This window comes from Lonchura striata, chromosome 33 (genome assembly GCF_046129695.1).
Source record: "Lonchura striata isolate bLonStr1 chromosome 33, bLonStr1.mat, whole genome shotgun sequence".
Taxonomy (NCBI): domain Eukaryota; kingdom Metazoa; phylum Chordata; class Aves; order Passeriformes; family Estrildidae; genus Lonchura; species Lonchura striata.
Genome location: NC_134635.1, coordinates 3,150,394 through 3,174,358, shown reverse-complemented (window position 1 = coordinate 3,174,358; position 23,965 = coordinate 3,150,394). Strand labels below are relative to the sequence as shown.

Genomic DNA, 23,965 nt, shown 5'->3' with positions numbered 1-23,965 from the left:
CCCGGTGGGCACCGGTGCCACCCTGGCAGCATCCCGGGGCTCGGCTCTGGGGCTGCTGCCGAGCCGGGGGTTGTGCCGAGGGGTTTTTTTCCTCTTTTCCAGTCTCCTGGCAGCGATTTGTGTTTCCTAACGGCGAGGGCGGCGCGTCTCCGGGCCCCGTTGTGTAACGGGGCTGCTCCGGTGGCCCGGGCACCGGGAACCGGCCCAGCCCAGCCCGGCAAAGCCCCCGAGCGTCCTGGGCTGGGCTGGACAAAAACGGGGCCGAAGCTGCGGCTGCTCCGCCGCTCACGGGGGTGGGAAATGCCCCAAACCCCAGCTCGGGGGGCGCCTTTAAATTTTGGCAGAAGCAACCCCCGGGGCTGAGCCTCGCCCCCCCCATCAGCGAGTGGGAATTTGGGAGAGTCACTGGCAGGGGCAGGAGCGCCGCGGTTTCTTTATAAAGGGCCTGAGAAGGGGCAGGGGGGAGGTTGGAGCTCCTGGAGGGACCCGAGGGGGCTTGGGGAGAAGTTGGGGGCTTTGGGGAGGAGCTGGGGGGTTTTGGGAGGAGCTGGGGGCTTTGGGGAGGGGTTGGGGGCTTTGGGAGGATCTGGGGGGTTTTGGGAGGAGCTGGGGGGTTTTGGGAGGAGCTGGGGGGTTTCGGAAGGAGCTGGGGGGTTTGGAGAGGAGCTGGGGGCTTTGGGGAGGGGTTGGGGGCTTTGGGAGGATCTGGGGGGTTTTGGGAGGAGCTGGGGGGTTTTGGGAGGAGCTGGGGGCTTTGGGGAGGGGTTGGGGGCTTTGGGAGGATCTGGGGGGTTTTGGGAGGAGCTGGGGGGTTTTGGGGAGGAGCTGGGGGCTTTGGGGATGACCTGGGGGGTTTTGGGAGGAGCTGGGGGGTTTTGGGAGGAGCTGGAGGGGGTTGGGAGGAGCTGGGGGGTTTGGGAAGGAGCTGGGGGGTTTTGGGGGGAGCTGGAGGGGGTTGGGAGGAGCTGGGGGGTTTGGGAAGGAGCTGGGGGGCTTTGGGGAGGAGCTGGGGGGCTTTGGAAGGAGCTGGGGGCTTTGGGGAGGAGCTGGGGGTTTGGGGATGACCTGGGGGGTTTTGGGAGGAGCTAGGGGGTTTTGAGAGGAGCTGGGGGGTTTGGGGAGGGGTTGGGGGCTTTGGGAGGATCTGGGGAGCTTTGGGAGGAGCTGGGGGGTTTTGGGGATGACCTGGGGGGGTTTGGGGATGACCTGGGGGGGTTTGGGAGGAGCTGGGGGGTTTGGGAAGGAGCTGGGGGTTTTGGGGAGGATCTGGGGGGCTTTGGGAGGAGCTGGGGGGTTTGGGATGACCTGAGGGCTTGGGGACAAGCTCTGTCATTCTCCGTGGAGGTTTTACAGGCGGGATTGTTTGTCTGGGAGGGCGGAGAGCAGCCGAGGGACCGTTCCCAAACCAGCCCCGACCTGCCCGGAGCTGCTGGGGCGGGGGAGCCCCGCGACTCCCAAATTCCAGCCCCGATCAGGGGATTGTGCCCCCGGGGACACGCTCGGGCTGTTATGCCTTGCCCAGTGTGCCCCCAACCCCGGTGGCACCTCGTGCCCACCCCTGAGCCCTCCCCGAGCCAGCCAGAATTTCCAGGGGAGACATCCAAGAGCCGGTTTTGTTCAAATTCCTCCCAAAAATCCCTCCCGGGGCTGAGATGAGCCGTGGAAAATCCCAGGGAGCTGGAGGAAGGCGTGAGTCAGCCTGGGCCTGCTGCTGGCGGCCACAGAGCCCTGGAGGTGGCCAGGATTGGGGAAATCCTGAACAGAACCCCCAAAACTCAGCCAGGACTGGGGAAATCCTAAACAGAGCCCCAAAACTCAGCCAGGACTGGGGAGAACCTGAACAGAGCCCCAAAACTCAGCCAGGATTGGGGAGAACCTGAACAGAGCCCCCAAAAACAGCCAGGATTGGGGAAATCCTGAACAGAACCCCAAAACTCAGCCAGGAGTGGGGAAATCCTAAACAGAACCCCCAAAACTCAGCCAGGACTGGGGAGAACCTGAACAGAGCCCCAAAACTCAGCCAGGATTGGGGAAATCCTGAACAGAGCCCCAAAACTCAGCCAGGATTGGGGAAATCCTGAACAGAGCCCCAAAACTCAGCCAGGACTGGGGAGAACCTGAACAGAGCCCCCAAAACTCAGCCAGGACTGGGGATAACCTGAACAGAGCCCCAAAACTCAGCCAGGACTGGGGAGAACCTGAACAGAGCCCCAAAACTCAGCCAGGACTGGGGAGAACCTGAACAGAGCCCCAAAACTCAGCCAGGACTGGGGAGAACCTGAACAGAGCCCCAAAACTCAGCCAGGACTGGGGAAATCCTAAACAGAACCCCAAAACTCAGCCAGGACTGGGGAAATCCTGAACAGAGCCCCAGAAATTGGGGAAATCCTGAACAGAACCCCCCAAAACTCAGCCAGGATTGGGGAAATCCTGAAGAGAACCCCCAAAACTCAGCCAGGATTGGGGAGAACCTGAACAGAGCCCAGAAACTCAGCCAGGACTGGGGAAATCCTAAACAGAACCCCCAAAACTCAGCCAGGACTGGGGAAATCCTAAACAGAGCCCCAAAACTCAGCCAGGATTGGGGATAACCTGAACAGAGCCCCAAAACTCAGCCAGGATTGGGGAGAACCTGAACAGAACCCCCAAAACTCATCCAGGATTGGGGAGAACCTGAACAGAACCCCAAAACTCAGCCAGGACTTGGGAGAACCTGAACAGAGCCCCCAAAACTCAGCCAGGATTGGGGAAATCCTGAACAGAGCCCCAGAAATTGGGGAAATCCTGAACAGAACCCCCCAAAATCAGCCAGGATTGGGGAAAAGCTTTTATTGAAAGCCACTCAGGGCTGCGATGGACACAGGGAGGGGTCCCCGAGGGGTCACTCGAGGGGTCATTGAGGGTCACTCGGGGGGTCACTCGGGGTCACTCAGGGGTCACTCGGGGTCACTTCCTGCGCTGCTGCTTGCCCGGGTCGTCCTTGAAGAAGTCGTTGAAGGCCATGGTGACGCAGGCCAGGAAGCAAACGTACTCCTTGAAGTCCACCTCGCTGTCCTTGTCGTGGTCCAGGTCGTTCATCAGCCGCTTGAACTCCACCTCGTCCATTTGCTTCTGCCGGGAGAGTTGGGGGAGGGTTTGGGGAGGGGCTGCCCTTCCCCTCCCGGCCTCGGGGAGGGTTGGCGCTGCAGGTGAGGGAGCTGGGCAGCGCCCAAATTACCCAAAGTGCCTCCGGGATGTGGAAAAATTGGGCAAAAAATAAAAAAAAACAAAAAAAAAATTTTCGCCTCCCGGCTGAAACCGCAAGCCGAGAAAGGGAAGTGGGGGTTAAAAATAAATTATGAAAAAAAAATGGAAATCGGAGCGTGATTTCCTTCGCCAAATGAAATGTTTCGGCTGGGTTAAAAAAAAAAATAAAAAGCCAAATTTCCTTTGGGAAAAAGAATTTCTTCTGGGGGCTGAACCCCTCAGGAACCATCAGATTCCACTGGGGAACATCAGAGACACCCCTGGCCCGGGAGAAGGAGCCGGGGCTGGTTTGGGGGACACCGGGGGACACTGAGGAACATTGGGGGGACACCGGGGGGACACTGAGGGGACACCGGGGGGACACTGAGGAACATTGGGGGGACACCGGGGGGACACTGAGGGGACACCGAGGGGACACTGAGGAACATTGGGGGGACACCGGGGGGACACTGAGGGACATTGGGGGGACACCGAGAGGACACCAGGGGGACACTGAGGGCACACCAAGGGGACTTTGGGGGGACATTGAGGGGACACCAGGAGGACACCAGGAGGACATCGAGTGGACACCAGGGAGACACTGGGGGACACCAAGGGGACATTGAGGGGACACCAGGGGGACACTAGGGAGACACAGGGGGACACTGAGGGGACATCAAGGGGACACTGAGGGGATACCAAGGGGACACCAAGGGGACACCAGGGGGACACTGAGGGGACATTGGGGGGACACCAGGGGGACACCGGGGATGTCCCCGCGGCCACTCACGCTGCCGAAGACGGGCAGCTCCTTGTTGAGCAGCTCCTTGAGCTCGGCCTTGCTGAGCTTGAACTTGTCGCCCTCCTTGGCCGAGTACTTGTGGAAGGTGGTGACCATGATGGCCATGGCCTGCTCCAGGGGACACGCCATCGCCGCCTGCGGGCACGGCCGTCAGCCCGGCCCACCGCCCGGGTTTGGGGTGCGGGGTGGGGGCAGCGGGTCTCACCGGCTCACCGGGTGGGTTTGGGGTGGGGGCAGCGGGACTCACCGGCTCACCGGGTGGGTTTGGGGTGGGGGCAGCGGGTCTCACCGGCCCACCGGGCGGGTTTGGGGTGAGGGCAGCGGGACTCACCGGCTCACCGGGTGGGTTTGGGGTGCTCGGGAAGGGCAGCGGGACTCACCGGCTCACCGGGCGGGTTTGGGGTGCGGGGTGGGGGCAGCGGGACTCACCGGCTCACCGCCCGGGTTTGGGGTGGGGGCAGCGGGACTCACCGGCTCACCGCCCGGGTTTGGGGTGGGGGCAGCGGGACTCACCGGCTCACCGGGCGGGTTTGGGGTGAGGGCAGCGGGACTCACCGGCCCACCGGGCGGGTTTGGGGTGAGGGCAGCGGGATTCACCGGCTCACCGGGCGGGTTTGGGGTGAGGGCAGCGGGATTCACCGGCTCACCGCCGGGTTTGGGGTGCTCGGGGAAGGGCAGCGGGACTCACCGGCTCACCGGGCGCAGGTCGGCTCCGCGGGATGCGGCGCCGGTGCCCAGCGGGCATTTATAGCCCGGCACGGGGGCACTGCCCGGGCAGCGACGAGCCCCCGGGCGCTGCCGCGGTTTCGCCCGCACCTCATTTTTGGCTAACGAGCCGTGTGATCCCATTAATGAGGTGTGATCCCATCAATGATGTGTGTGATCCCATTAATCAGCTTGCGATCCTAATAACGAGCTCCATGATCCCAATAATGAGCTGTGATCCCATCAATGAGCTGTGATCCCATTAATGAGGTGTGTGATCCCATTAATCAATCAGCTTGTGATCCCATTAATCAGCTTGTGATCCCAATAACGAGCTCCGTGATCCCAATAATGAGCTTGTGATCCTATTAACAAGCTCTGTGATCCCAATAATGAGCTGTGATCCCATTAACGAGCTGTGATCCCAATAACGATCACTGTGATCCCATTAAGGATCTGTGTGATCCCATTAACAATTGCTGTGATCCCATTAACAATTGCTGTGATCCCAATAACGATCACTGTGATCCCATTAAGGATCTGTGTGATCCCATTAACAATTGCTGTGATCCCATTAATGATCGCTGTGATCCCATTAAGGAGTTGTGATCCCATTAATGATCGCTGTGATCCCATTAATGATCGCTGTGATCCCATTAACAATTGCTGTGATCCCATTAACAATCGCTGTGATCCCATTAACGAGCTGTGATCCCACTAACGAGCTGTGTGACCCCACCAGCCGGCGGTGGGGGTGCCAGGCACCCCTCGGGGCCCTGGCGCGGTCCCCTGGCTCACCAGGCCCCCCCAAAATCGCCACTGCCCCCTGCCAGCTTTGTGGGGCCCAGGTACCCCCAGGACTGGCCAGCTGGTGCTGCCCCACCCCCACGGGGAGCCCCCACCCCAAATTCCCTGCGATCCAACACGGGGGGTCCCCTTTGAGGGGACCTTCCCTGCGCCCCCCATCTCCTCCAGGGCTGGGAAAGGGCCACGAGGAATTCCCGGAATCGTTTCCCCCCCAAAATGGGACCCCGGGGCTCGGCTGTCCCGGCCCTGGGGAGGAGAGACCCCCGGGGGCTGACCCGGGGCTGCGGGGTCCCGGGGAGCCGCCGGGAGCCGCGCCCGGCCCGGCCCCGCTCGGCCCGGCCCCGCTTGGCCCGCACCCCCCGGGCTGAGTCACGCCCGGCCTCGCCCCGCGGGGATTCCTCGCCCGTGACTCAGCCCGGCCCCGCCCGCTCCCACGGGGACAGCCCGGTTCCGCCCGCCACGGGAGCCGGGGCTGCTCTGGGGAGCTGCCTGAGGGGTCCCGCGGGGCTCGGAGCCGGGGGGTTCCACCGGTCCCGGTTCCCGGTTCCACCGGTCCCGGTTCCCGGTTCCACCCCCGTGCCTCGGAGTGGGGGGGCTCAGAGCCGCGGGGTCCCGGTTCCACCGGTCCCGGTTCCACCCCCGTGCCTCGGAGTGGGGGCTCACAGCCGCGGGGTCCCGGTTCCACCGGTCCCGTTTCCCGGTTCCACCCCCGTGCCTCGGAGTGGGGGGCTCAGAGCCGCGGGGTCCCGGTTCCACCGGTCCCGTTTCCCGGTTCCACCCCCGTGCCTCGGAGTGGGGGGCTCACAGCCGCGGGGTCCCGGTTCCACCGGTCCCGGTTCCACCGCTGTGCCTCGGATTGGGGGGGCTCAGAGCCGCGGGGTCCCGGTTCCACCGGTCCCGGTTCCACCCCCGTGCCTCAGAGTGGGGGATTCACAGCTGCGGGGTCCCGGTTCCACCGGTCACGGTTCCCGGTTCCACCCCCGTGCCTCGGAGCGGGGTCTCGGGGGTCCCCCCCGCTCTCGCAGGGCCACGGCCCAGCCCCTTCCCGGTGGAAAATCCCCGGGAGCAGCCGGAGCGCCGGGACCCGGCCCTGCCCAGCCCGGGGGTCCCGGGGGTCGCGGGGGTCCCGGGATCTCTGTCCCCGTCCCGGCTGGGGGGACAGGAATTGGGGTCGGGGCGGCCGTGGGTGTGCGGCCGCGGTTCCCCGCGGGCCGAGGGACCCCCGTGGGGACGCGGAGGGGCCTCCAGCGACAAAGCGGCCGCGGGCCCCACGCCGCGCCCCGGGCTGCGGCGGGGCCGGGCGGGCGCGGCGGCTGCTGACACCCCGCGGCGGCCCCGGGGCCACCGGCACCGGCCCCGTCCCAGCCCAGGCGAGGCGTGGCCGCTCGGGGAGGGCGGGGACGGGGCGGACCCCCTCCCGCAGCCCCCCCGGGCCCTCCGCGGCGGCAGAGCCGGGGCGACACCCGCTGCTCCTCCGAACTTTATTGCGGCAATAAATAACCACGGTGGTGGCACCCGGCCGGGCCCGCGCCGCTCCCCGAGCCCCGGGCGTGGCAGAGCCTTCAGCAGCTCGGGGAGGGGGGGGAAAAGCACCCTCTGCGCGAGGAGAGCACCCCCAGTTTGGGGGGGAGCCCCAGGGGCAGAGGGGGTGCTGCTCGCGGTGGGATTCCTGCCAGCCGAGGGCTGAGCACAGAATTCCCGGAGCGGGGGGAGCCTCTCCCTCTGCTCCCTGCGGGAGAGGAGGGGGCCGCGGCAAGGAGGAGCCCCCCGAGGCTGCGACGGCCTCGCACCCCAAATCCCACCCCAGGGCCTGCCCGTCCCGGCGCGGCGGGGCCCGGAGGCTCGGGGCGGGCACAAAGCGGGGGTCGCGGAGGAGCGGGGAGGTCCGGGAGGGTCCAGCGGCGGCTACTTGGTGTGTTTGACGCTCTGCTCCTGCTGGCGGATGATCTGCGCGATGGGGCTGGCGATGCCGCCTATCAAGGTCCAGTACTCCTCGAAGCTGATGCGCCCGTCCTTGTTCTCGTCCAGGTCGCAGATCAGCTTGTCGGCGGCGCGGCGGTTCCCGGTGTCCTGCGGGGAGAGCGGAGCCGCTCAGGCGGGGCTCGGGGCGGGGAGAGCCCGCGGGACCCCGGCCCCGGGGCCCCGGCCTCACCGTCAGCATGTGGTTGAGCTCGCGGCTCAGCATCTTCCGAAAATCCTTCTTGCTGATGCGCCGCGGGTTCTTGCAGCAGCAGCAGCGGCTCGAGTACTTGTCAAAGTTGTTCACCAGCACCTGCACGGCCCATTCCAGCTCCGTGCACTCGGCCATGGTTCCCTGCGGGGTCGGCGCTCGGGTGAGACCCTCCCCGCGGCCATCGATGGCTCGGGGGTCTCCACGCGAACCGCCCCGGCAAGAAAAACCCATCCCCGCAGGGCCTGGGGGGGTTCTCCCCTCGCCGCATCGCCCCAAAATCCCCGCTGCCAGCCGCGCCGGCCCGGAACTCCCCGGTGCCACCTGCGGCCGCCGCCCCACGCGTGGGCCGGGCGGTGACCGCGGCCCCGTGGGGCTGAGCAGCGCCGGGGCCGCGGCCGCGCGTTCCCAGCGCTCATTAGGGAGGAATGGGGCTGGGAGCCGAGCGGCGGCGGCGCAGGGGCAGGAATTACCTGCCAGCCCTCCTGTTGCTTCACGGCTCCGGGAACGGCCCGGCGGGGCAGGTCCCGGCCAGCCGAGCCCCCCCCAAGCCCGGCCCGGGGCGGCCCCACGGCCCAGGGTCCCCTCCCGGCTGCTCGGTGCCCCGGTGTCCCTCCTGTCCCCGGCCAGGAAGCTCCTTCCCATGGCCGGGCCCAGCAGGATGGGCCCCGCCGAGGAAACTGCGTCACCTTGGCCGGACTCGGCTCCTTCCTGCCCCGACGGTGGCCGGGACTGGGGACAGCTGGGCTCGGTCGGTCCCTTTGGTTCCACTGGGTTTAGCCCAGCCCAGGGGACAACAGCGACCGCCACGAGGGCCCTGGAGGGCCGAGGGGTGGCCCCAGCACTGTCCCCACTCTGGGGACACCAGCAGAGGGTGGCCCCAGCCCTGTCCCCACTCTGGGGACACCAGCAGAGGGTGGCCCCAGCCCTGTCCCCACTCTGGGGACACCAGCAGAGGGTGGCCCCAGCCCTGTCCCCACTCTGGGGACACCAGCAGAGGGTGGCCCCAGCCCTGTCCCCACTCTGGGGACACCAGCAGAGGGTGGCCCCAGCCCTGTCCCCACTCTGGGGACACCAGCAGAGGGTGGCCCCAGCACTGTCCCCACTCTGGGGACACCAGCAGAGGGTGGCCCCAGCCCGGCTGCTGCTCTGGGAGCAGGCAGGACCTGCTCCGTGCCACAGCCTGGCTCCTGTCCCCTCTCCTCACCCCGATCCTCCCCAGTCCGGCCCCAGGGAGGCGACCCCAGGCCCAGCCACGCTCTCGTCCCTGTCCCCGCGTGCCTCAGCGTGGCTCTGTGTCCTCCCAGGCCATCCCTGTCGCCGTGGTGCCACTGCCCGGGGTCACTCCGTCACCCAGGGCTGGGGACTGTCCCCAGCTCTCAGGATCGTGGCACCAGGGTGGTGCTCGCAGGGATCCCAGCCCCGGCCCCTCCAGGAGCCGAAGGGACTCGGCAGCACCGGGGCAAAAGCCCCCTCGGCCCCCCTGCGCCCGCCCGGGGTGACATCGGTGTCACCTGTCCCGGCCAGGGCGCCCGGCCCGGCCCTGGGGCAGCGCGGCGCTGCTGCTCCGCCGCTGACTCACGGCCCAGCCCCGGGGCCGGCCGCGGGCACCGGGACCGCCGGTGGCACGCGGGGACACCGTGGGACACGGGGACACGGTGGGACACGGGGACACGGTGGGACACGGGGACACGGGGACACCGTGGGACACGGGGACACGGTGGGACACGGGGACACGGGGACACCGTGGGACAGGGGGACACCGTGGGACACCGTGGGACACCGTGGGACAGGGGGACACGGGGACACCGTGGGACAGGGGGACACCGTGGGACACCGTGGGACAGGGGGACACCGTGGGACACAGGGACACCGTGGGACACGGGGACACCGTGGGACACGGTGGGACACGGGGACACCGTGGGACACGGGGACACCGTGGGACACCGTGGGACACGGGGACACGGTGGGACACCGTGGGACACAGGGACACCGTGGGACAGGGGGACACAGGGGGACACGGGGACACCGTGGGACAGGGGGACACCGGGGGACACTGTTGGGACAGGGGGACACGGGGACACCGTGGGACACAGGGACACCGTGACACCGTGGGACGCGGGGACACCGTGGGACACCGTGGGACAGGGGGACACCGTGGGACACGGGGACCCGGTGCCCCGCTGGGAAGGGGCTCTGCCGCAGCTCCGCCTCTCTCTCCCGTCTCCCTCTCCTCCCTCGCCGCTCGGCAGCGCCCGGAGCGGGGCCAGAGGGCCCCGCACGGCCCCAGCCCGGCCTGAGCCCTGCTCGGAACCCCTGCTGGCAAATCCCCCTTTTCCACCGGCAAATCCCCCTTTTCCACCGGCAAATCTCCCTTTTCCACCGGCAAATCCCCATTTTGTACTGCCAGATCCTCCTTTTCCACTGGTAAAACCTCTTTTTTCCCCTGGCAAATCCCCCTTTTCCACTGCCATATCCACCTTTCCACCAGCAAATCCCCTTTTCCACTGGCAAATCCCCTTTTCCACTGATAAATCCCCTTTTCCACCGGTAAATCTCCCTTTTCCACCGGCAGATCCCGTTTTTCCAGGAGCCAGACCCCACTGGCGGCCCCACGCCGAGCTCCCCAGCGGCACGGCCGGTCCGTGGGTGCCGCCGGTCCCGTCCCGGACATCCCGGCCGGTCCCGGTTCCTCTCCCCTGTGACCCCGGCCGGTCCCGGTTCCCCTCCCCGGCGACCCCGGTCGGTCCCGGTTCCTCTCCCCGGAGACCCCGGCCGGTCCCGGTTCCCCTCCCCGGTGACCCCGGCCGGTCCCGGTTCCCCTCCCCGGTGACCCCGGCCGGTCCCGGTTCTTCTCCCCGGCGACCCCGGCCGGTCCCGGTTCCCCTCCCCGGTGACCCCGGCCGGTCCCGGTTCTTCTCCCCGGTGACCCCGGCCGGTCCCGGTTCCTCTCCCCGGTGACCCCGGCCGGTCCTCCAGCCGGGCCCGCTCCCGGAGCTGCCGAAGGACTCCAGGAATTTCCACCTCCCAACCTGCAGCGACACATCCCAGGGCTCTTCCCAGCCCGCCACTCAGTCCGAGACTGCCGAGGCCGGGCTCCCGGTGCCGGGGGACCGGGAATTCCCGGGAGCCCCACCTGCATCCCGCCGGGCTCCCGCTGGGTCCGTCAGTCGCGCTGTGGCCTCGCGGGCGGTGTGGCCGCTCTCTCCTCACCTCGCACCCATCCCTCCGGCCCAGCCGGGTTTTTAAGGAGGCTCCCAGCCCTCCCTGACGTTCCAGGGCGTTCCCGGGCCGGGGCTCACCTGGGAAATGGCTCCCGGAGGTTGCAACACCGGGACGGGCCGGAGCGAGCCGGGACCCGCAGCGGCTCCGGCTCCTCCCGGGGGCTGCCGGTTTGGGGTGACGGGATGGGAGTGGGGAACCCCCCAGAACGCCCCAAAAGGGCTGCACGGGGCCGAGGGCTCCCAGCACAGGATTCCCACCTGATCCCGGGGTTTGGAAATCCACCCACCCCAGCTCCAAGCCACCCCAGGCCCCGGGGGCAAAGGAAAACCCTTTATTGAGCCAAAAACACTTGTTCTGGTGGGTGCAAGGGGCTGGAACAGGTTCAGAGCAAATAAACTCCTTTATTTGCGCCAAAACCTCTTGTTCTGGTGGGTGCAAGGGGCTGAAACTGGTTCAGGGGCAAATAAAACCCTTTATTAAGACAAAAATCACTTGTTCTGGTGGGTACAAGGAGCTGAAACAGGTTTGGGACAAATAAAATCCTTTATTGAACCAAAACCACTTGTCCTAGTGTGTTGAAGGAGCTGGCATTAGTTTGGAGCAAATAAAATCCTTTATTGAGCCAAAAGAAGTTGTTCTGGTGGGTTGAGGGAGCTGGCACCAGTTTGGGGCAAATAAAATCCTTTATTTGAGCCAAAAGAACTTGTTCTGGTGGGTTGAGGGAGCTGGCACCAGTTTGGGGCAAATAAAATCCTTTATTTGAGCTGAAATGACTTTTCTGGTGGGTGCAAGGGACCAGCACAGGTTTGGGGGAAGTAAAATCCTTTATTTGAGCTAAAATCCCTCTGGTTCTGGTGGGTGCAAGGGGCTGACACTAGTTTGGGGCAAATAAACTCCTTTATTTGAGCCCAAACCTGCTGTTCTGGTGGGTGCAAGGGGCCGGCGCAGCTCGGGGCCCTGTGCAGCACTCGGCCGTCTGTGCCTGCACTGGGGTGGATGAGGCTCTTCCCAGCTGGGAGCTGGGCTTGTAAAGTCCCATCCATAATTAATTATCCCGGCAAATTGCAGGCCTGCTGTCTCCCGGAGCGATGCGATGCCGAGATCAGATCCCGGCCTTATCGGGGAGGGCGCAGCTGAGGATGCAAAGCAGGAGGAGATTTTTTGGGAGCCGCCTGCTCCCGGCACCTCCGGAGCTCCCGTCCCGGAAAAAACGTGTCAGCCCTGCTCTCCCCACCCCCCCGGCCTCTTCCTAATCTCGGTCGGGAGGAAGCAAACCTGTTCTGGGCCGCGGTGCTCGCTGTCGTGGCGTGATGCAACATCCCAGCAGGGTGGGAATCCCTCCCGGAGCCTGCAGGCGAACAGCTCAGCCTGAATCACGGCCTTTCATCGCTCTGCTCCCCTGGCAGATGTCACAACCGCATCCAGGCCCTTATTTTTACGAGGCATCCAGGGCGTGTGCGGGTGCCCCGAGCAGCCAGGAGCCGTCCCAGCGCCGTTCCCAGCCCGCTGCACCCCGGGCGGGTCGGGGTGCCCCGATCCAGCACCCGGCTGGAGGGATGCGAGGTGTTGGGTGTCTCCGGAGGGGCCGAGCGCTGGGCTTGGGGTCTCTGCTGAGCTCCAGGGTGGGATCCCGGTGTGCCAGGGGCTGTCCCAGCGTGGGCTGAGCTGTTCCTGTCACCTCCAGAACATTCCAGAGGCTCGGCCAGGCTGGCTCATGCGGCAGGAATCGCCCTCGGTGTCACAGCGGGCGCAGCCAGGAGTCCCCACGGTCCCAGCCCGCTGCGGGTCTGGGGAGCCCCGGCTCCCCTTTCCCCTCCATCACCCCGACCTGACACATTTCCTGTCTCCAATTAAACGCAGCCACACCTTTCTGCTTAATTCCCATGCATTTATTTCCAGGCGAGGGACAATAAATAGTCATTCCCGTTGTGAAATCCAGCCCGAGAGAGCAGACGGAGGCTGCTGTGGCCGAGCCGCGCTGCCGGAGCTGCAGGACCCGTCCCCAGCCCAGCCCCGGCTCTTATCACCCCTTATCGCCTCATCCGAGCTTTGCAGCGCTTTTGGCTTTGCTTTTCTCCCTCTCCGGGTGACCCAGGCGCTGCCGGGGCGCCCACGCCCTCTCCCTTTTTAGACACTCATTTTTAGGGTCGCCGCTGCGTTTCTGGGGTGCCCACAGCCTCCTCCAGGAGGTGGAGCTGGGTGGGAAGGGCAAAGGAAAAGTGGGAAAACCGGGTTCTCCAGGCGGTTTCCTCACTCTCCGGGAGCTGCAGCTTGGTGCCATTTGCTCTTCCCCAATTTGCTGTAATTGCACCCAAATCCCACCTTCTCCCCGCACAGCTCCCGGCCTCGCAGCCCCTGGGGCTTTCCAAGCCCTGGATTTTGGGGTCGGCCAGGATTTTGGGGTCTCCCCTGAGCTCCCTCCAGCCCAGCACGGCCCTGGCACCCGTTTGGGGTGCCCACAACGGGGACCAGCAGGCGCCTGGAATTGGGGGTGTGGGGAGCCCTGGGATGTCCACAGGAGTCACACACCCCCGCAGCACCCCCTGCACCCCCGCAGCACCCCCTGCACCCCTGCAGCACCCCCTGCACCCCTGCAGCACCCCCTGCACCCCCACAGCATCCTCTGAGCCCCCAAAGCATCTCCTGCAACCCTACAGCATCCCCTGCAACCCCCAGCTTCCTCTGCACCCCCACAGCATCCTCTGAACCCCTGCAGCACCCCCTGCACCCCTGCAGCACCCTCTGCACCCCTGCAGCATCCCCTGCACCCCCTGCACCCCCACAGCATCCTCTGAACCCCCACAGCACCTCCTGCACCCTCACAGCCTCCTCTGAACCCCCTGCAGCATCCCCTGCACCCCCTGCAGCATCCCCTGCACCCCTGCAGCCTCCCCTGCACCCCTGCAGCCCCAAAGCCTCCCCTGCACCCCTGCAGCCCCATCCTCTGCACACCCCAAAGTGATCACCCAACCCACAGTGGCTGCAGCCCCCCCGGCCCCCCACTCCCCCCAAAGACAAACGAGGTCACCCAATCCGGGTCGCTTTGTTTTGGGTTTTTTCTTTTTTTCCCAGTGTTTTCCTTTATTAATTTATACAAAAATGGTTCCGAGCGGCCCAAGCTGATCCCGGCCCGGCCCCGTGCCCGGCTGAGGGCCGGAATCCCTGGGGTGGGGAGCACCGGGAGGGCAGCACAGCCCCCCAAAAACCGGGGGGGACGGCAGGGGAGGCTCCCGGGCCGCGCCACCCACCCGCTGCCACGGCGAGCCCGAAGTGCCCGGGGTGCCATGGGGTGCCCGGGGTGCCCGGGGGTACCCGGGGTGCCATGGGGTGCCATGGGGTGACGGGTTTGGGGGGCCGAGCCCCACAGCCGGGGGAGGCTGGGGAACGGAGCCGGGGCCCTCTGGCCGCGATGCCCCGGGGCTGGGGGAGCCGCGCCCCGAGGGTTTCGGGGGGCCGGAGGTGGGACAAGCCCGGGGCTGGAGCGCACGGAGAGAGGCGGCCCCGGGGCCAGGAAGCCGCCGTGCCCCCGCGCCGGGCACGGGGCAGGGCCGGGGGCGGGCAGGGAGCGGTCCCGACGGGAAGGGGAGCGAGCAGCGCGGGGATGGAGCCGGGCGATCCTCCGGCAGCAGCGAGGTGGCTTCAGCCCGGGCGCATCCCCCGGGCCCCGCGGCCTCTCGCCTTCCAGGAGCGGAGCCCGAGGCCTCGGGCGCCTTCCCGTCCCCCACCGCCCTCTACTTCCTCCGGCAGCCCTTGGCCGCGTCCCCCATCATGTCCCAGTACTCTCCGAACTCCAGCTTGGCCTCGTTCGGGTCTCCCATGCATTCGATCTTCTCTTCCAGGGGTCCCACGCACTGCGGAGAGAACGTCGGGGTGATGGGGCTGGGGGGTCCCACCAGCAGCCAGGGCCCCCCCAGCTCCTCCTGCCCACGCCCGTGCTCTGCCCTCACCTTGCCCAGGTGCGGCAGCTTCTGCACCACCAGCTCCTGCATCTCGTTGGGGGTCAGGTACTCCTTCTGCCCCTTCACTGCGTAGCAGTGGAACTGGCTGATGACGGTCTCGATGGCCCGCTCCACGTCCGTGAGCTCCTGGCAGTCCTGCGGGGGGCACGGAGGGCGAGTGAGCTCCGGGAGGGCGGGGACAGCTCCGTGCAGGGCTGGGACAGCTCCGTGCAGGGCTGGGACAGCTCCCGGAGGGCTGGGACAGCTCCCGGGTGGGGTGGGAGATCCCTCGGGGGCGACAGGACGAGCCCCGAGCGGGTGGGACGCTCCCCGAGCCAACATTTAACCCCTGCACAGCCCCGGCAAAAATCTCCTCGTCAGCACCTGGCCCGTCTGTGCAGATGTGAGGCACCCTCCCGTCCAGCTGTGACGCCCTCCCGTCCAGCTGTGACACCTCCCCATCCAGCTGTGAGCCCCCCTGCCCTCTGTCCCCACACATCTGCACCCAGATGTGAGACCGTACAGATGTTTTGCCCCACATCCAGCTGTCGCACCCCTCCGCAGCGGCTCTGCCCGGCTGTGACAGCCCCTCCAGCTGCCACCGCCTGTCCCCCCGAGCTGTCACCCCCCAGACGCGCTGTCCCCGCCCGGGGCCGCCAGGCTCAGCCACCCCGGCGTCTGTCGCCACCCCCGGCGCGGGCCCGTCCCGACTGGTTCTTCCTCTCCTCCGCACGGGTGGCGGTGGCAGCGTGAGTCAGTGCCCGCCGTGCCGCCGGCCTGGGGCTCCCGGAGCCCCTCTGCCACCCCCAGAGCCCGTGCCCGACGGGGCGGGGGGCGCAGAGCAGCCCGACCCCGCTCCCGGTAGCTCCCGGCCGCTCCCGGTAGCTCCCGGCCGCTCGTGCGGCTCCGTTTAAGGGAAAAGACGGTGATTCACTCAAATCTGCGGCTTCCCCTCGGAACGCCGTGCAACCACAGCCGGTGATGCCCACTGGGCAGAGCCTGGCAACCTCCAGAGCCTCAGCCCGGCGCCCCAAATCCTCCACAGGTGCCAGGCGCGGCGCGGTGGGCGCGTCCCGTTTGGAAGCCGAGGAGAGCAGGAGCTCGGCCGCCTTCGGGCATCCTCGGAGGGGCTGCGAGGAGCGCGGGCGGCTGCCCAAGGTCCATCCGCGGGAGCAGACGGAGCTCCTGCTTCCCCGGGCTTCCAAGCGGCTCCGCAGCGGCCGTGCCCGGCGCTGCCGAACCCCAGAGCTGCCGAACCCCGGCTCCTCCGGGGCGCCCCGATTGACGCCGCGCCCCGCGCCCCGGGGCCGTGCGGGGTCACCCCCGCCCCGCCGGGGGTCCCGGTGCCGCGGTGTCCCCGGTGCCGCGGTGTTCCCGGTGCCGCGGCGTCCCCGCCGCACCTTGCGCTTCTTGCGGCAGTTGCACTGGCCCATCCTGCTGCTCGCGGCTCCTCGGGGGTCTCTCCCTCTCTCTCCGGGGGTCTCTCCTCTGCCGCGGGGTCCGGGGGAGCTGGCGGGGCAAGGAAGCCAAGCTCAGCTCTCGGCTCGGGGGGAGCTTCGCCTCCTCCAGCGCCAGGACTCCTCCTCATCCCCGAGCGGAGGGCGAGGAGGGAGCCCCGGGATGCGGCGCCGGAGCTGCCGGGACACGTCCCCGGCGTCCTCGCAAGTCGTGGCAGGGCCGAGCGTGGGAGCGGAGGGGCCCGCGGGGGGAGCAGCCCCCCGTGCCGTGGGGCGGCCGGGCCACTTACCTGCAGCACGGCTGTCCCGGGTGTGCGCGGGCTGCGGCGGGCCGGGGTTTTATACCGGGGAGGTGTGAGTGGGAGCTCCGTGGTGCAAGGCGTCTCATTTGGGAGCCTGGCCCGGCGCCAGCGTGGGGCCGGGAAACGCCTCCTTCCCGGCCACACTGACGGTTCCCCATCCGAGCGGGCCGTGGGAACGGCACCGGGCCCGGCTGCTCGCCCAGAGCGGGATTCCAGCAGCCAGCAGCGCCGGGATTCGGGAGCTGAGCGCTGCGAGCGGGGACATTCCCCGGCCGGGATGCGCTGGTGGATGTGTCACCCCCCGCCACCCAAGACCCTGCAGAGGACGGCGCTGATGCCACGGAGCTGGCGGCCACCGTGGCCAGCGCGGCATCGCTGCCGGGGATCTCCCGAGCCCCACCCCGGCCACAGCCACGGCTCTGCCCCCCACGCACCCCCCAGCGTGGCAGGAAGGTGTTTGTGGGGCGCAGGGTGGCACCCCAAAAGCCAGACCAGCGCAAGGGCAATTTGGGAATGGCCCCGTCCATCCCGGGGTGCCCAGAGCCACGGAGTGACCCCAAGCCAGCACGCCTGGGCTGGGCCGGCCCCAGCGTGGCCACCACGGGGGAGGAGGAGATGGGGGCTCAAATCAGGAGCCCCCCACCAAGAACAGCAGCGATGCTCAGGCTCAGGGAAACCTCTTTTATTTGCCGCACGTCGGCCGAGTCCCCGCAGCGGCCCCGTCACTTCTTCCCCGCTTTGTCCCTCCGCACGGCCTTGGCCAGCTCCCCGATCAGCCGCCAGTACTCCCCAAATCTCAGCTCCTCGTCGTTGTTCACGTCCAGCTCGCTCATCTTCTCCTCCAGCGAGGGCACGTCCTGCGGGCAGCACCCGCCAGGGAGGCTCGGCCGCTCGCCAGCCCCCAGAGAGCGGGACGGGCACGACTGCAAACCCCCGGGGCACCGGGAGCAGCCCCACGGGTCAGGGGGACCCCCGGGGACCCCGCGCTGCTGCTGCGGCTCCCCTCACCTTCATCAGGTTGGGCAGCTGGAGCCGCACCAGCTCCTTGAACTCGCCGGCCGTCAGCGTCCCCTTCCTGCCCTCCTTGGCGGCGAAGGTGACGAACACGGTGACGATGCGCTCGATGGCCGCCTCCAGCTCGGTCAGCTCGCTCGGCTCGCTCGGCTCGGGCAGCTCGGCCGCGGCCATGGCACCGGACACGCCGCTAGCCCGGGGCTGCAGGGACAGGAGCCCAGAGGCGGTGGGAGGCAGAGGGGTGTCCCAAGGGGAGACCCTCGCCCCCTCCCCAGCCCAGCGAAGGCTCAGCTCAGCCCCGAGGGTCCCGGGGCTTGTGCAGGACTCGGCGAGGGGCAGCGGGTCCCGGGGATGACGCCGCTGCCGCCCGATCCCGGAGCGGGGACACGGGGAGGGGACAGCGGGACATCAGCGGTCCCCAGCGGCGCGGCCGCGGCCGGGGTGCGGCCGGAGCTGCGGAGAGCGATGCCCACTTACCCCCTGGCTGCGGGCAGCTGGTGGCCCCCGGGAGGTTTCGAGGGGTTCGGGAGGTCTGGGGCGTTCTCAGGAGGTTTTATAGCCGCGCCGCAGGAGGGGACAGTGGGGACAGCGCAGCCTTTGTCCCCCCCGCGCCGGTGTTGGGTTTCCTGGCGCGGCCGGACGGACGCGCAGTCACCGCCCGGGCGCCGCCGTCCGTCCGTCCGTCCGTCCGTCCGTCCCGCCGTCCTCTGCTCCCTCCCCGCCCGGGCACAGGACCAAGCTCGGCCTGAGCTCGCTGCGGCCTCGGCCCGGGCACCTCCGGTGGGGACAGGAGGGGACCGCGGGCAGAGAACGGCCCCGGGGCTGGAGCATCACCGCGACCTTGCACAGAAACACCCCCGGGATCGTTTTGGTTGGAAAAGACCCCCGAGATGATTGAATCCAAACTTTGAGCCCCGTTCCGGGGGTGCAGGGCAGGTGTCACCCCCAGCTCCCTCCCTGCAGGGCTGGGGACAAGGAGGTGTCCCCGGAGCCCCGGTCACATTCCGGTGACATCCCTGTCACATCCCGGCTCCGGCAGCGTCACCGAGCCAGGGCCCGGCTCGGCCCGCACCGAGTGAGAGTTGTGACTCAGCCGCCTGTGACATCATCCCTATTAATAGTGGGCTCTGTAAAAATTAATTAATCCCAATTAATTAGGGTGTTGGAATGGCCCGAGTGCTCCCCTTTAGTTAGTGGCTGTTTCTAACATGGCTGGGGACACCGAGCAGCTCCCGGGGGCACCCCCCTTCCCACGGGGACCCCAAGGGGACCCCGGACACAGCCTCAGGACTGTCCCCGACGTCCCCAGCCTCACCCACGGCTGTGACAAACAGCAAGGCTGCAGCCAGCAGCCCCCCGGGGCAGCACGCGGGAATTTGGGGTGCCAAAGCCCCCGCGGTGTTTTGGGGGCCGAGGGCACGGGGGTCCCCGGCACAGCGTCACCGTCACCGGCCCGGTCTGTGCCGAGCCCTGAGGCAGCAGTAGGGATGGGGTGGCCCTGTCCCCACCCCGCAGCCGTCACACCAGCTCACGGGGCAGGAATTGGCTTCCTGCAGCCCCATCCGGCCCCGGGGTGACCGGGGGACGGGGCTGGGATGTTCACCGAGCCCCACGTCAGGGCCCGGGATGGCCTCTTGGGAAAGCGGCAGGTGAGTCAGGCCCGGCAGGGACCGGGACAGGTTTGGGGTGAATCACCGGCCCCGCAGCCAGGCGGGCCCGTGACTCCCTGGCCCTGGAATTCGGGGAGCCGGGATGGGGTGAGGAAGGGGCAGATGCAGCCGTGGCCCCACAGCAGGAGGGACACGGGAAAGGCACCCCCAGGTCTTTAATCAGCCTGGGATCCCCGTTGGGACCGGCCCCATGGGCAGGGGTGCGGACCCGGCCTCGGGGACCCCAGCATGGCGAGGAGGGACCATGGAGGGGCTGAGAGTGGGAGCAGAGAGGGACTGGGACCATAACGGGGCTGAGAGTGGGAGCAGAGAGGGACTGGGACCATAACGGGGCTGAGAGTGGGAGCAGAGAGGGACTGGGACCATAACGGGGCTGAGAGTGGGAGCAGAGAGGAACTGGGACCATAACGGGGCTGAGAGTGGGAGCAGAGAGGGACTGGGACCATAACGGGGCTGAGAGTGGGAGCAGAGAGGGACTGGGACCATAACGGGGCTGAGAGTGGGAGCAGAGAGGGACTGGGACCATAACGGGGCTGAGAGTGGGAGCAGAGAGGGACTGGGACCATGGAGGGACTGAGGCCATGTAGGGACAGCGATGGGGGCCATATAGGGTCAGGGACCGTGTGGGAACTTGGACCATATAGGGACAGGACCATATAGGGACTTGGGCCATATAGGGACAGGACTTGGGCCATATAAGGACAGGATCATATAGGAACTCGAGCCATACAGGGTCAGGGACAGAACCATATAAGGACTTGGGCCATATAGGGACAGGAATGGGATCGTACAGGGACTTGGGCTATACAGGAATAGGAATGGGATCATTCGGGACTCGGGCCATATAGGACCACAGGACCCCGTGTGACAGGGTGACCATGTGCAGGGGCTCAGTGTCCACTTCCACATCCTGGTCCTGGGGTTCTCCACAGCCGGTGTGGCCCCACCAGGGATGGTGACCGTGTCCAGCGCGGTGCCCAGCCCGGCAGTGGCCCCTGCTGGCCCCATCGGGGCTCGCTGCAGGGACCCAGGGGCCGCGGCAGGAGCCCGGAGCCACCGCGGGGTCCCCAGCGCGGCCACCGCAGCTCCTCCCTCTCCAAAGCCTCTTCCAGAGCCCCGGCGATGGGATGGGGAGACAAGATGGGCCCAGCCCAGCACCGGGAACTGGAGCGACTGGTTTAGCTGGGTCAAAGTGGAGCAGGGGAGTCGCAGTGGCTGAAACCTGTTCCAAGCTGTGTGTAAAGCTCCTGGCATGTCCCTCACTGCTCCCGCTTCCCAGAGCTCGTCCTGGGAATCTGCCAGCCGTGCTGGGCGCGCTCTGCCCCGGCCGCAGGGTCCGGGACCCCCCGGGACCCCTCGGGACCCCCCCAGTGCTGGGGTTCGCCCTGGGGCTGCTGTCCCGAAGGGTTTGGGGGTCCCGCTGTCCCTCGGACACTGCGGCCGTGCCGCTGCCCGCAGTCCTGGCCCTGTCCCCTCTGTCCCCTGGCAGGGACCGGGGTCGGGGTTATTTTTGGGCAATGCCCGTCCCTGTCACGAGCAGCTGCTGGCCCGGTGACTCTCCCGGGCGTTCCCGGAATCCTGCCCGCCGCTCGGGGACCGGGACACGGCGAGTGAGTGCCACGGGCCCCTCCCAGTGCCCCCATGCCCAGCCTCGGGATTTGGGGATCCGGCCCCTCCCGGAGCCCCAGGGATGGAGCCGGGTCCTGCTGGGAGGCAGCTCCTGAGCCGCCCTTTGGGATCCCTGCTCCTCTCTGGAACTCGCAATTCCAGCTGGGACCCCTCCTCTGCTTGGGGACCCCCCAGTTTCCCCATTCCCTGGGCGCTGGGGAGGGTGCCCAGGCAGTTTTGGGGTGCCCAGGCAGGGCCCATCCTCAGCCGCAGGGACGGGAAGTGAGGGAGGTGGAAGCAGAGGCAACAGGATGTAATTAGCCCCAAATTAGGGCTGGAACCCGGCATGAGGAGCCCGGCACCACCCGGCCCTGCTGAAAATGCAGCTCCTGTTTGAGGGGGTCCCAATCCTGAGGGAGGCTGAGGGATCTGGGGGCTGAAGCACTTGGGGTTGAGGAATTGGGGTGATCAGGAATCTGGGGGATCAGGAATTCGGGGGATCAGGAATTTGGGGACTGAAGCATTTGGGGGCTGAGGAATTTGGGGGCTGAAGCATTTGAGGGATCAGGAATTTGGGGGATCAGGAATTTGAGGGCTGAGGAATTCGGGGGCTGAGGAATTCGGGAGCTGATCTCCCCGGGGATGCCGGAGCCGGGCAGGCTGCGGGCTCCATCCCGCGCGGATCCGGGGCCGTAACGGGATCCGCGGATTATCAGCATCACCCGGGCCGGCTCGGAGTCCGGTTTCCTGGCCGAGGCGTTGCTGCAGCAACGCCGGGCTCGGGATTGTGGGGCCTTTTCAGCCGGACAAGAGTCCTTTGAGCGCGGGGGGCCCCCGCGGAGTCACCCGATAGCCCCCGCCGCTCCCCCCGGGCCCCGCCGGCCCCGCGGCCGCTCCGAGGACACCGGATCCCTTCATCGGCCCCGGGAGCGGGGCTGGCCGCGGCCCCGGCCCCGCGGCGCTGACGGACGGGGGATGCCGGCGGTGCCCCCGCGGGGTCACGGCGTGGCCACCGCGGCCACCGGCGGGGGCGCCGGGCACTGAGCCCGGCGGGGGACCCCGGTGCCCGTGCCGGTGCCCGTGCCGGTGCCGGTGCCGGTGCCAGTGCCCGTGCCCGTGCCCATGCCGGTGCCGGTGCCGGTGCCCGTGCCGGTGCCCGTGCCCATGCCGGTGCCCGTGCCGGTGCCCGTGCCGGTGCCCGTGCCCGTGCCGGTGCCCGTGCCCGTGCCGGCCCTCCCTACATCCCCGGTTTTTCCACATCCCGGGGGCGGCGAGGGGCGCTCGGGGGTGGCACGGGGAGCCCCCCTGAAGTGGGGCTGTCTCCCCAGCCGTGTCCCCGGGGCCAGGCCGGGGTTGTGCCCCCCACGCCCGGCCCCGCGGGGCTGGCCGGCGGTGCCAGCCGGGCTGCCCAGCCCCGGTATCGGATCCTCCCGGAGGGAGGGGGCTTGGAGCTTATTTAACGGGCCCGGCCGGGCCGGGCGGGCGCACTCGGAGCACGGGGAGCTCAGGTGAGCACAGGTGTCCCCGTCCCCCCCAAACCTCCCCGCCCAGCCCCTGGGAACCCCCCCAGTCCTGCCCAGGGGGACCGCGGCCGCGGGTGGGTGACATGTGGGGGTGGCACCGAGACGGGGGGGCCGGTGGGTGACGTGCTGGGGGTCCCGCAGCCACAGCCATGGGATCGCAGCTGGAAGGGGCCATGGAGACCCTGATCAATGTGTTCCACCACTACTCGGGCAAGGAGGGGGACAAGTACAAGCTGAGCAAGAAGGAGCTCAAGGAGCTGCTGCAGAGCGAGCTGGGATGTTTCCTGGAGGTAACTGGGACCAGTTTGGGGTGCGGGGGTCTCCCTTTCCCCGTTCCCCGGGGGAACAGCGGCTGCCCAGCCCCAGGGCTCACCCTGTGTCCCCCCCAGACCCAGAAGGACGCGGGGGCCGTGGAGAAGATCATGCAGGACCTGGATGAGAACGGCGACGGGGAGGTGGATTTCCAGGAATTTGTGGTCCTGGTGGCCGCTCTGACCGTGGCCTGCAACAACTTCTTCTGGGAGAACGCCTGACCCCCCTCCTGCCGCAGCAGGACGTGGGCTCCCAAAATCCAGAGCCCCCCCGCCACCCTCCGGCTCACCCCCTCAGCATTCCCAGGGGATCCCACTGGGATCCAGCTGCACAATAAAGGCACAACCCTGCCCGAGGTGTGTCCGTGTGCGTCAGCTCCTTCCTTCATTCCTGCTCGGGATTCCTGCCCCATCCCCTGGGAATATCCCACTCTGGGCGCACAGGGAAAAGCCAGCCTGGGTCACCCCAGAAGCCTGGAGACAGCCCTGGCTCCACCCCAGGATCCACCCTGGGATCCACCCGGGATCCACCCTGGGATTCACCCTGGGATCCGCCCCGACCGCCCGGGGCAGGGTGACCCCAGGGCGGGGGATCCCGGCCGGTGTCAGGGTGTGGGACACGGGAGCCCCGGGATTTGGGAAGGGGGTGACAGGCCGGGACTCGCTGCCGGTGGCTCCGGAGGCGCCAGCACTGCTCCCGCGGGGCTGGAGGAACCGGTTGGGATCTCCCAGCCCACTGGGATGGGACGGTGGCCAAGGGCCCCACCAGGGCCACCAGCGCCATCATCTGCCCGCCATCCCGGCTTGGGATCGGCCCTGCCTGGGTGGGATGGACATCGGGACAGGGGCACGGGACAGGGGTCAAGGAGCAGCTGGGCAGTGCTCCCAGGGACATGGTGGGACACCAGGAGTGTCATGGGCAGGGGACTCCACGGTCCTTACAGACCCCTTCCAACTCCGCAACTCCCTAACGCCTGGATCCTATATGATTCCACAGCTGAGCATTTTGTGATTCCATAATTCCAAGATTCCATGGAGCTGACAGAGGAGCTGATAAAGCTGACACAATTCCGTGGGACGTGGGGATCCCAGCACCGCGTGACTCCGTGACTCCACAGCTCCATGACTCCACGGTTCCTTGACCCCCCTGACTCCCTCATCCCACGGTTCCATGACGGTTCCATGACGGTTCCATGACGGTTTCATGA

The 23,965-nt window shown here is 67.5% G+C and overlaps 5 protein-coding genes across 6 annotated transcripts; 1 reads left to right on the top strand and 4 right to left on the bottom strand.

Annotated features, from left to right (window-relative positions):
• Positions 1–2,814: 2,814 nt before the first annotated feature.
• On the bottom strand, positions 2,815–4,156 carry LOC110476801 (protein S100-A4-like). 2 transcript variants are annotated; one of them, XM_021542062.3, is made up of 2 exons: positions 4,016–4,156; positions 2,815–3,111 (listed from the first exon to the last, which is right to left on the bottom strand). In XM_021542062.3, exons 1-2 carry the CDS (start codon positions 4,154–4,156, stop codon positions 2,947–2,949), a joined length of 306 nt encoding a protein of 101 aa, XP_021397737.2. In that variant the 3' UTR covers positions 2,815–2,946. The 2 variants fall into 2 exon arrangements, with proteins under 2 accessions (XP_021397737.2, XP_031362766.2); XM_031506906.2 differs by having other exon boundaries at positions 2,815–3,108.
• A 3,288-nt stretch (positions 4,157–7,444) lies between these two features.
• Positions 7,445–8,229, bottom strand: S100A16 (S100 calcium binding protein A16). Its single transcript, XM_021542128.1, has 3 exons — positions 8,183–8,229; positions 7,692–7,853; positions 7,445–7,609 (listed from the first exon to the last, which is right to left on the bottom strand). The coding sequence occupies exons 2-3, from the start codon at positions 7,845–7,847 to the stop codon at positions 7,445–7,447; spliced, it is 321 nt and encodes a 106-aa protein (XP_021397803.1). The 5' UTR covers positions 7,848–7,853; positions 8,183–8,229.
• A 6,436-nt stretch (positions 8,230–14,665) lies between these two features.
• On the bottom strand, positions 14,666–16,363 carry S100A14 (S100 calcium binding protein A14). The gene is made up of 3 exons (XM_021542129.2): positions 16,273–16,363; positions 14,882–15,028; positions 14,666–14,785 (listed from the first exon to the last, which is right to left on the bottom strand). Exons 1-3 carry the CDS (start codon positions 16,303–16,305, stop codon positions 14,666–14,668), a joined length of 300 nt encoding a protein of 99 aa, XP_021397804.1. The 5' UTR covers positions 16,306–16,363.
• Positions 16,364–17,298: 935 nt separating this feature from the next.
• On the bottom strand, positions 17,299–18,333 carry S100A13 (S100 calcium binding protein A13). The gene is made up of 3 exons (XM_021542063.3): positions 18,123–18,333; positions 17,640–17,846; positions 17,299–17,488 (listed from the first exon to the last, which is right to left on the bottom strand). The coding sequence occupies exons 2-3, from the start codon at positions 17,817–17,819 to the stop codon at positions 17,354–17,356; spliced, it is 315 nt and encodes a 104-aa protein (XP_021397738.1). The 5' UTR covers positions 17,820–17,846; positions 18,123–18,333; the 3' UTR covers positions 17,299–17,353.
• A 2,381-nt stretch (positions 18,334–20,714) lies between these two features.
• Positions 20,715–22,982, top strand: S100A1 (S100 calcium binding protein A1). The gene is made up of 3 exons (XM_021542064.2): positions 20,715–20,925; positions 22,588–22,736; positions 22,836–22,982. Exons 2-3 carry the CDS (start codon positions 22,596–22,598, stop codon positions 22,977–22,979), a joined length of 285 nt encoding a protein of 94 aa, XP_021397739.1. The 5' UTR covers positions 20,715–20,925; positions 22,588–22,595; the 3' UTR covers positions 22,980–22,982.
• Positions 22,983–23,965: the final 983 nt, after the last annotated feature.

What these genes read in the sequence shown, in the direction of transcription:
- LOC110476801 (XM_021542062.3), bottom strand. Translation starts at nt 4,156, where the DNA reads ATGGCGTGTCCCCTGGAGCAGGCCATGGCCATCATGGTCACCACCTTC. An exon ending in AGCTGCCCGTCTTCGGCAGC is followed by an intron (nt 3,112 to 4,015) that starts GTGAGTGGCCGC and finishes CTCTCCCGGCAG; the next exon opens with AAGCAAATGGACGAGGTGGA.
- S100A16 (XM_021542128.1), bottom strand. Translation starts at nt 7,847, where the DNA reads ATGGCCGAGTGCACGGAGCTGGAATGGGCCGTGCAGGTGCTGGTGAAC. An exon ending in AGCTCAACCACATGCTGACG is followed by an intron (nt 7,610 to 7,691) that starts GTGAGGCCGGGG and finishes CTCTCCCCGCAG; the next exon opens with GACACCGGGAACCGCCGCGC.
- S100A14 (XM_021542129.2), bottom strand. Translation starts at nt 16,305, where the DNA reads ATGGGCCAGTGCAACTGCCGCAAGAAGCGCAAG. An exon ending in ACTGCCGCAAGAAGCGCAAG is followed by an intron (nt 15,029 to 16,272) that starts GTGCGGCGGGGA and finishes TGCCCCCCGCAG; the next exon opens with GACTGCCAGGAGCTCACGGA. An exon ending in AGCTGCCGCACCTGGGCAAG is followed by an intron (nt 14,786 to 14,881) that starts GTGAGGGCAGAG and finishes TTCTCTCCGCAG; the next exon opens with TGCGTGGGACCCCTGGAAGA.
- S100A13 (XM_021542063.3), bottom strand. Translation starts at nt 17,819, where the DNA reads ATGGCCGCGGCCGAGCTGCCCGAGCCGAGCGAGCCGAGCGAGCTGACC. An exon ending in AGCTGCCCAACCTGATGAAG is followed by an intron (nt 17,489 to 17,639) that starts GTGAGGGGAGCC and finishes TGCTGCCCGCAG; the next exon opens with GACGTGCCCTCGCTGGAGGA.
- S100A1 (XM_021542064.2), top strand. Translation starts at nt 22,596, where the DNA reads ATGGGATCGCAGCTGGAAGGGGCCATGGAGACCCTGATCAATGTGTTC. An exon ending in AGCTGGGATGTTTCCTGGAG is followed by an intron (nt 22,737 to 22,835) that starts GTAACTGGGACC and finishes TGTCCCCCCCAG; the next exon opens with ACCCAGAAGGACGCGGGGGC.